Source organism: Lactuca serriola, chromosome 7 (genome assembly GCF_051521515.1).
Source record: "Lactuca serriola cultivar US96UC23 chromosome 7, Lser_US96UC23_V15, whole genome shotgun sequence".
Classification (NCBI taxonomy): Eukaryota; Viridiplantae; Streptophyta; class Magnoliopsida; order Asterales; family Asteraceae; genus Lactuca; species Lactuca serriola.
The window spans coordinates 17,214,851-17,224,057 of NC_136414.1; the positions used below are offsets into that span (position 1 = coordinate 17,214,851).

The following is a 9,207-nucleotide window of genomic DNA, read 5'->3' on the forward strand; positions in this document are numbered from 1 at the left end:
ATTACTAAACAGCTTATTCTCTTAGTAATTCTCATAGCATACGATATCCGCATAATAATTAGTTAGAATACTTGAACCTAACTCCCTCTCTCTTTATCTCTCTCTCTCTCTCTCTATATATATATATATATATATATATATATATATATATATATATTTCCAAATACTAATTACTAGCTTATACAACAATATGAACACTTATTATATATAAATCTCCAATTTTTTATATATCTTAAAAGCATACATAGTAAACTTTTATATATGGGAGTATAAATATTGTGTATGCATTATTGCCTTCAAATGTCTAAAACAAATACCCACATGCATACAATATTATTAAACCGTACATTAAATCTATTAGAAATATATACCAATACACACACAAATACATACCCAATTAAATCAATACATCAATACATACTTATTGAACTAATACAATGCTTACAAGATTAACCCAAAATACATCAGACTGACAACCAAAAGTAATAGGTTTCTCCCACATTTCAATTTACATTAAGTGTAAATCACACAATCAGTTAGGGTACAACTCATGAAGTGTTCATCTAACCAAAAGAAATTCTACAAGTTTCACTAAACATCATTCAAAGTATCCTCCTACATCGTACCAACACCAAAGACATGTTTGTTGTTGTCATTCCCTTCCAGTGATTGTTCAAGCTAAAGAAGAACAACACTTAAAATGGATCACAATGGTACAACTAAATCCTAAAGAATTATGAGAAATTATACCCTTTAAGGATGCTTTCAATCATTCATAGCTTCACCTCACCTCTCTTCTTTCTCCTTCTCCTTCGTGCCAGCCAAGAACACCTCCATTAAAGGTGTTGTTCTTGTGTATTCAACAAATTAATGGGACATCAGGCCTCCCTCATCCTTCCCCATTCTTTTGTCGAATAAGCATCCCAAAAACAGCCTCTCAATCTTTGCCTTTTCATGTATCAAACAAACAAACAAAACACCCCCGTGGATCATTTTTTTTTTCCTTCCTACTTTCATCCTCTTTCATGTTGGCTGTCAAATCAGAAAGAAGAGGATGCAAGGCGATTACCGGAAATGTCGCCATTTGATTTCTCCACTGGAGCAGCTTGCCTCACATCCCACCCCATCATTGCACCGTTGAGACCATCAGTAACTCGTTGTTGTCGTCTCTCTCTTTTCTTCAGTCCGGCCAAACACCAGAGGTGATCACCACTCAAAATCTCTTAGCCTCCACCCAACCTTCGATCAACAATGCGTTGATCGCCTTCCTCCCCCATTCGTACCTCACCGCATGAGCAACCTTTGCTGCTTTCGCTTTCTACCTTCCGTTCGTTCTTCCCCTGGTTCGATTGAACCCTTCTCATCCTCGATCAGACGAGGATCGAACACCCCCCCCCCCCCTCCCCCCCAATCGATTATGCTTCCAATTTCTTTTTGCCTATGTGCGTTCCTTCAAATGCAAAGAAAAATCACAAATGACCGTTTAAACCAATATACGAAACATTGTTGGGCTGAAGTAACAATAAACCATAGAATTATCAATTTATCTATTTTCTTTATTTTTCTTTCGAGCGATATATAACTTAAAAAAAAAAAAAAAAAAAAAAAAAAAAAAAGTCTCTTTTAGTTTTTCTCTCCCATGATTAAAAACAAAAAAAAAAAATCAAACCTTTTGTTCTAGGGCTCTTTTTCACTACTTCTACTCGTCGGCGGCATCCATACACCATGGTTAAAGAATCAAGCTACAGCGAATTCAAGCAAAGACCTCAAATCATCAATCGACCTTCCATCTTCATTGATATCGACTAATGTGACTTTCTTTAGTCTTCACCGACTTTAAGACTTCAAGGATCGATACTTCATCTTGTTCTAGCTTCAGCGAGTTCATGAATCTATACTCCATCATTCAAGCTTCAGTCTTCTTTCTTCAGAAATTGATCTTCCGCAAATCAAGAAATCAGAATCGGTGCCTTCAGTCTTCCTTGGTTCATTTCAGTTAATTTGAGTGGCGGAACCCTTAAGGGGCCAGGGGAGGCCGTTTTTTGGCCGACTATACTGCTTGCTGGCTTTAACTCTGTGATGACGACACAAGATTCAACAACTCCTAGCTTTCAAGGTCTGTAATATCGCACATAATCACAAGATAGCTAATAGGTCAATATTCATTACGCAATTCCAATTGTTTAGTTCTTGATTTGGTAAAAGGAAATTTTGGTCTAGCTTGATTTTACAATGTTGTTTTCAATTCCTTTCAGTCTTTCAACTTCCAAGTCAGTAAAGGTGAAGGTGACGTGGTGGGGATGCCCTGACCACCCGAAGCAAAGCATTCTGCAATGGGGAAAAGGCAGAGGCGGCGGATCTCATGGGCGGTGGTTTGTGGAGTGATGTTGTTTACAGTCGGTCTGATATCTTTGTTTACAGGTCATGTGGCTTCAAATCTCGAATGGTATTCTCAGAAACTCGTTAAGCATCGATTGTGGTATAGTAAAGTGGTAAAATTTCTTGAATCACATCGTGTGAAATATTTGCATTACATATGCGAAATATTTATGAGAATTTTTTGAACATTTAGGGTGGATTCCGTCATCATGGACCAATTAACATCTGGAAATCTGAGTTTTCAAACTTGTACTACGGATGCAGTGAAAGAGGCCCTCATTACAAACCTCCTGTTGCCGAGCTACTATCAAATGGATATCTTCTTATAGCCACCAGTGGAGGGCTTAACCAACAAAGAATCGGAGTAAATAAACATTCTGCCTTTCATCTTTCTTCATTCGCTACACATTCTTTGTTTATTTTTTGCAATCAATCTTGTGAACACAGATAACAGACGCTGTAGTTGTTGCACGGATATTAAATGCCACATTGGTGGTTCCTGAGTTTGATCATCATTCATTTTGGAAGGATGATAGGTGAGCTAACTGCTAAGTAAGATTTCATTAATCGAAACTGAAAACTAAGATGTATGTGAATTGTGATTGACTGATTGTTATCTTATTATTTATTTATTTTTTTTAATAAACTTTGCAGTGACTTTTCAAACATTTTTGATGTTGATTGGTTTATCTCTTTCCTTGCAAAGGACGTGGTTGTTGTGAAAAGAGTCCCAGACAAATACATGCGATCACTTGAAAAACCCCCATACACCATGCGGGTCCCACGTAAATCTGAACCTCAATATTACCTTCATGAAGTTCTTCCTGTTCTCTTGAGGCGACATGTAATTACTCTTCATTTTTACTTTACACCTACTGAATTTTTTTTTTTTGATTTGTGAATTGTGATGAACAAACTGTGTGTAGGTTGTTCAGTTGACAAAGTTTGACTATAGGCTTGCTGTTGACCTTAATAAAGAACTACAAAGATTAAGATGTCGAGTGAATTACCATGCTTTTCGCTTTACAAAACCATTGCAAGATGTTGGAGATCATCTGGTGATGAAAATGAGGAAGATGACAAATCGTTATATTGCTGTTCATTTAAGGTTTGAGCCTGATATGCTTGCATTTTCTGGTTGTTATTATGGAGGTGGTGATAAAGAGAGATATGAGCTTGGTGAAGTCAGGAAAAGGTGGTCCAGTTTAGGAGTGAGATTCTTTTCTTTCCCAAATTTCTTTTTTTTTTTTTTTTTATAATTTTCTGTCGAAAATATCTCATTATTGATTAATTAGGAAGTGAATCCTGATGGAGAGAGAAAGCAAGGAAAGTGTCCACTTACACCACATGAGGTGGGGTTGATGCTGAGTGCACTCGGTTTCAAGAATGACACATACATTTATGTTGCATCAGGTGAAATCTATGGAGGTGAAGAAACTTTGAAGCCTCTTAGACAACTTTTTCCAAATTTATACACCAAAGAGATGTTGCTCATGGCTTCTCAACAAGAACACCTTCTTCAACCTTTTCTTCCCTTTTCTTCACGTCTTGCAGCCATTGATTACATTGTTTGTGATGAGAGTGATGTTTTTGTCACTAACAACAATGGGAACATGGCAAAAATTCTTGCTGGAAGAAGGTAAGGTGTTTTATTTTATTTAACTCTATTTCAATTGTATCATATTCCAATGTTGTGTATTTATTTATTTATTTAAAGGAGGTATATGGGGCATAAAAGAACAATTAGACCAAATGCAAAGAAGTTGAGTGCTTTATTTTTGCAAAGAGAGAAGATGTCATGGGGGAGTTTCTCAAGTAAAGTGAAATCAGCTCAAAGGGGGTTTATGGGGGACCCGGATGAGATGAAACCTGGACGTGGTGATTTCCATGAATACCCTTCCACCTGCATCTGCAAGACATTCAATTATCATCATCATGACAACAACACAAAACAAGATATGCTCAAGCTCAACCATGAAAGAGAGTATGAATTTGAAGGTGTTATTAGTAGTAATACCACTACTACACATAGAGATGATGATGCTGATGCATCACTAGAAGAGAAAGAAGATGATGATTTTTTGGCTGGTGACTAGTGTAAACCATTGTATTTGACCGATTTGTTGTCATTACAACCATTCTTATGGAAAATTCAAAACAAGAGTCTAAGAAATGTAAATCATCTCTCAACATTTTTGGTTATATAATTAATGAGCTTTTTTTTGGTGTCTTTCTGCAAGAATAATCTTCTTTTTTGTTGTCATTTCGAGTCACTTAACTTATTGTGTATTTGTATATGTATGTACAATTGGACATCCATGAATGTATGTGATTATTGATCATAATAGACGGTGTTTGGATCGAAATAACTTATTTGAGGGATGATTAGAAAAATGACCACATGGTTTTTCTACAAGACTAAAACAATAAATTTTTGCATAAACATGATTTTTGAGCATTAGAGCAAATGACCCAACTTCTTTGCAATTATAATCGGGTCTGAAATGGGTTGTTTTTTATTTCGAAAATATAAACACTAGAACTTCCTCTCGTTTGACACAAACACTTTCAAAAATTTCAATTTGAAAAGTTTATTATTATCGGTTTTCAATTAAAACGACAAGTTTTTATGTTTTATAAATATTTGAAATAAATTTTGTAATGTTAACTAGTTAAAAATAATAATAATGGCTTAATCCTTTTAACGAGATTTGGGATTGATGTGTTTAATAATGGCTTAATCCTTTTAACGAGATGTTAGAACCTTATTGTAAAAAAATGTTTGGGGACTTAAAATGTTAAGAGAATCCCAACTAGGCTACATGTTTTGAAAAGATAAAGTTGCGGGACTAGTTTTGCCTAAAAATCAACCTCTGCCTTTTCAATTGGAACGACCTAGAGAGTTAGAGAAGGGAAGGAGATGCAACTACTAGCAATATCTCCAACAATCATGAAAAAGTTTCAAAAAAGTTTGATATCCTTATTGCAATCAGAAGCAAACTGTATTGCTTTAATTTCTGATTATCATTCTTTGCTTTGAGCCACACTCAATTGCACAGGTTTAAGTTTTCGTAATCAATCCGCCCTCTTTCTTCTGTTTTCTGATCTATTTTGAGGTGTTATGTGCAATTTGATGTGAAATTCGATCGCAATCCTCTCGTTTGGGGTGTATCAGAATGTGTGCAAGCGAGCAAACATTTTCTGGCATGAGACGAGCATGTGATTTCTCAGGAGAAAAGAAACCAAAGAGTTCATTAGTAATTGCAGGTCTCCTTTGGGGATCTTGCCATTGCTATTGTTGGAATATTGACTATGGGGCGCGTGATCTATGTTGTACCAGATGGGTTCTTCTTCTTCAAGACTTATTGATCCCGTGTCACCATTAAATCCCCTTCCTTGATTTCAGAATATCAGGTGCGGCAAGTAATAGTTTATATTCCTGGTTTTGTTAATCCATGCTCATTATTGTTCTTTTTTTCATGATGATATGAACCTGATATCTTATTTGTGATATGTCAAAGTAAGTGTTGGAACACCAAGAAAATTACATATAGGATCTACTCTGATTCTACTCAAAACAAAATTGAGTCCCCCAAACTTCAGATTATTCTACATAAGAAGGTGTATTTAACTTGATATCAATGAAACCGAACCTACATGATTACTTGTTTGAGTTAAGTGAGAAAAGATGGCCTAATGAGGCACGCCTTTACTGTATAAGATTTATTAAGTGTGTAATTGTGTTCAATTACTTGACTGTTTATAGTTCATTCCATCCACTTTCAGAAATCAGAACTACCTACCTCTAATCTTCATTTGAATTAATGAAATTGCTTTGAAAATGAAATCTTGTGTGAGTGTGTTTATAGTGTTCTAGGATACTGTTCCATTGATTCCCAATTAATCAACTCCAAAATAATTATGTGGTTCATTCAATTCTCTAGTAAGTAAAAATTCCACGTGGCGTGTATATTTGCACAAGATTTTGCCACTTGGACTTGATGCTCCTTTTCGGGATTTCGCTCACTATAAATTTCTTACCCCTAATTCTTCTACTCATTGAACTGAAAAAATTTGGAACCCTAGAGTCTTCTCCTTACCATAGAGCATTACTCGTGTTTGGCTTGATGATGAAGCAATTAGGTATTTCTCCTTCTCAATTTGTAATTTCCATATGTTTCTAGCATTATTGATCATCGATTCAATCGGAGATTCAAAATGCTTGCTTTAATTCCCAAAATCATTTGGAAACAATCAAATGTGTTTCTTAAAATGCCAACTTGTGATCTGATATCTAATTTAACCGATTTGATAGGATCTCATTCCGATTTCATGTGCTACTAAAATTTGCATCTTTTTCTGTCCCTCATTCACGATTTCATCCCCATTTTGATCTTACAACACTTAGTGTAGACTGTAGAGAATCTCAAGCTTAGATTTTGCATGATCTAAACATATTAGTCAGATCTTCTTGATTTTTTGTGTACTTGAGCTTTTATCTATGTTTTCAGTTTTCCCCTTGTGCCAATTTTATGATACGCATTGTTAGTAACGCCTTACATTTTTTATAAACTCTACTTTTACTAACAGATTCAAAGAAAAACAAGGAGCCTGAATCTTCAGGATTACAGATCCAAGAAGAAAAAGAAGAAGAAGAAGATGATGAAAACTTTGAAATCATATGGTCAGGCGAATCTTCAATGTGCACCAGGAACCTAAAGCATTATCAAGCTTTTACCAAAAATGGAACCACAATATCTGTAAGCATCATCTTTTGTCCCTCTTGTTTCTTGTTTCCCCTCCTTTTAAAACATAAGTTCTTTCATGTATTATACAGGTTTATTCATTTGTATTCATCCTAGCTGGTGAAGGAGGTTACCACATTGGTTACTTGGAAGACATGTATGAAAATTACAGGCAAAAAAAGATGGTGAAAGTGAGATGGTTTCATCGCAGTGAAGAACTTAGTGAATTAATCTCAAATCCTCAGCCTCATGAGCTTATAATCACCTCTCATTGTCAGATCTTAAGTGCAGAATGTATTGATGGACTTGCCACCATTTTAACTCCCAAACATTACAATCAATGTTTGGCTTTTGTTACACAAGACTTCTCAGATGGGATTTACATGTGCTCTAAGCAGATCAAAAATGACCAAATTTCCTCATTTCCTTTTTCTAAGTTGCGTGGCTACTATACCCAGATCATATTTTCTGTTCTTAATCTCCCAATTGGCCCCTACAAGAACAACCAAGAAACCTCATCCAAAAGAGAAGAAGAACAAGAACAAGAAAAAGAACAAGAACAAGAACAAGAAAAAGGAAAAGGAAAAGGAAAAGAAAAAGAAGAGGGTGTTCAAAGTTTCAAACAGGGTGTTACAATTTCTGATAATGAGGTAGAAAAAACACAACCTTTTCGTGTTGGTGAAGAGATTGAAGTGCTTAGTAATGATAGTGGGATAAGAGGGTGTTGGTTTAGATGTAAAATCTTGAAGATATCAGAGAAGGGATTGAAAGTTTTATACATGGATGTGGAGGATGCAGCGGGTCCCGGAAATCTTGAGGTATATATTCAAGTTTTTGTTAAACCAATTCTTGGGTCCCACATAGATGAATCACTGTTAGATTATCGGAGACTTCTAATTGTGGTACCAAACAGTCTGAATCCGAGGCATATCAAACAAAGCCCCTAACACCAATGTAGTAACTTTTTATATTTTCTTTTATTTTTATTTTTTTTGTAGGAATGGGTGTTGGCATATAAAATTGCAGCTGCTGATAAAATGGGGATGAGATGGTTAGGGCGTAATTATATACGTCCTGCATGTCCTATAATGGAATCTTCAGATGATGATTTCAAGATTGGATCAGCAGTGGATGCATGGTGGTGTGATGGGTGGTGGGAAGGTGTATTGATTGGAATCAACATCTGTGGAAAAAATGATTTTCAAGTTTACTTTCCTGGTATATATAAACTATAAAAACTCCACCTTCATATCATTCATTACCTCTTGATTTTCTTTTTGAAAAATGATATTGGTTTTGTTGTGTTGTGTGTAGGTGAAAACAGATTGCATTATTTTGAGAAGATGAATCTAAGAGCTTCAAAAGAGTGGGTTGATAATAAGTGGATAGAGATAAAGCCAAAGCCTGATATAGTCTCTTTTCTCACATCAAATCTGAAGCTTCAAAAAAAGTCAAGCTTGGGTGGGCCCTCTGGATCTGGATCTGGAAGTGGATCGTCTTCTAATACTGGAGCAAATAATGTTGTGATGAAGAAGAAGAAGAAGAAGAAGAAGAAGAAGGCATTGATGGGATTCTCAAAACCAAAACATAGTAAAATGGGTGGTAAATGGTGAGTAATATGCAGGTTTTGGTTCATTATGAAATACTAAGAATAAATAAAAGACTTGGTTTATACTTATATATAAATTAGAGGTTGGGGTTGTTGAACTCTTTGGGTGGAGTCATATGTTATGCTCCATGTGTGTTGGTATTTCGTTTTGAACCATATTTAGTTTGCAATTAACAATCTATATTATAAGGATTTCATCTAAAGATCTTATGAGCTTGAATTGATGATACTAGTTTTTTTGATAACTGATGAGGAGCCTTTTAGATTTGAATGGAGTCATCAATCTATGTTGAAGTTCATGTTTTCATTTTAAAATTTGGATGGATGAAATATTCATGTTTTAATGTTTGTTAGTAAGCCGATTACAACCCATTCTTTAGAACAAAATATTATGTGTAGATATATGGTTGTCTTTGCATAAAATCATGTTTAGCTCTTGTACACTGCTTTGAAGAAGTTCATCTTTGTTCTTGA

The 9,207-nt window shown here is 35.3% G+C and overlaps 2 protein-coding genes across 3 annotated transcripts; both read left to right on the forward strand.

The window, feature by feature from the left end:
- Positions 1 to 1,671: 1,671 nt before the first annotated feature.
- Positions 1,672 to 4,609, forward strand: LOC145061911 (O-fucosyltransferase 29-like). 2 transcript variants are annotated; one of them, XM_079009500.1, is made up of 8 exons: positions 1,672 to 2,154; positions 2,256 to 2,492; positions 2,573 to 2,743; positions 2,827 to 2,915; positions 3,034 to 3,223; positions 3,306 to 3,590; positions 3,675 to 4,018; positions 4,097 to 4,609. In XM_079009500.1, exons 2-8 carry the CDS (start codon positions 2,334 to 2,336, stop codon positions 4,473 to 4,475), a joined length of 1,617 nt encoding a protein of 538 aa, XP_078865626.1. In that variant the 5' UTR covers positions 1,672 to 2,154; positions 2,256 to 2,333; the 3' UTR covers positions 4,476 to 4,609. The 2 variants fall into 2 exon arrangements, with proteins under 2 accessions (XP_078865626.1, XP_078865625.1); XM_079009499.1 differs by having other exon boundaries at positions 1,672 to 2,116.
- Positions 4,610 to 5,277: 668 nt separating this feature from the next.
- On the forward strand, positions 5,278 to 8,978 carry LOC145062519 (uncharacterized). Its single transcript, XM_079010113.1, has 5 exons — positions 5,278 to 5,793; positions 6,970 to 7,139; positions 7,217 to 7,942; positions 8,123 to 8,342; positions 8,439 to 8,978. The coding sequence occupies exons 2-5, from the start codon at positions 7,080 to 7,082 to the stop codon at positions 8,735 to 8,737; spliced, it is 1,305 nt and encodes a 434-aa protein (XP_078866239.1). The 5' UTR covers positions 5,278 to 5,793; positions 6,970 to 7,079; the 3' UTR covers positions 8,738 to 8,978.
- The last annotated feature ends 229 nt before the right edge of the window (positions 8,979 to 9,207 follow it).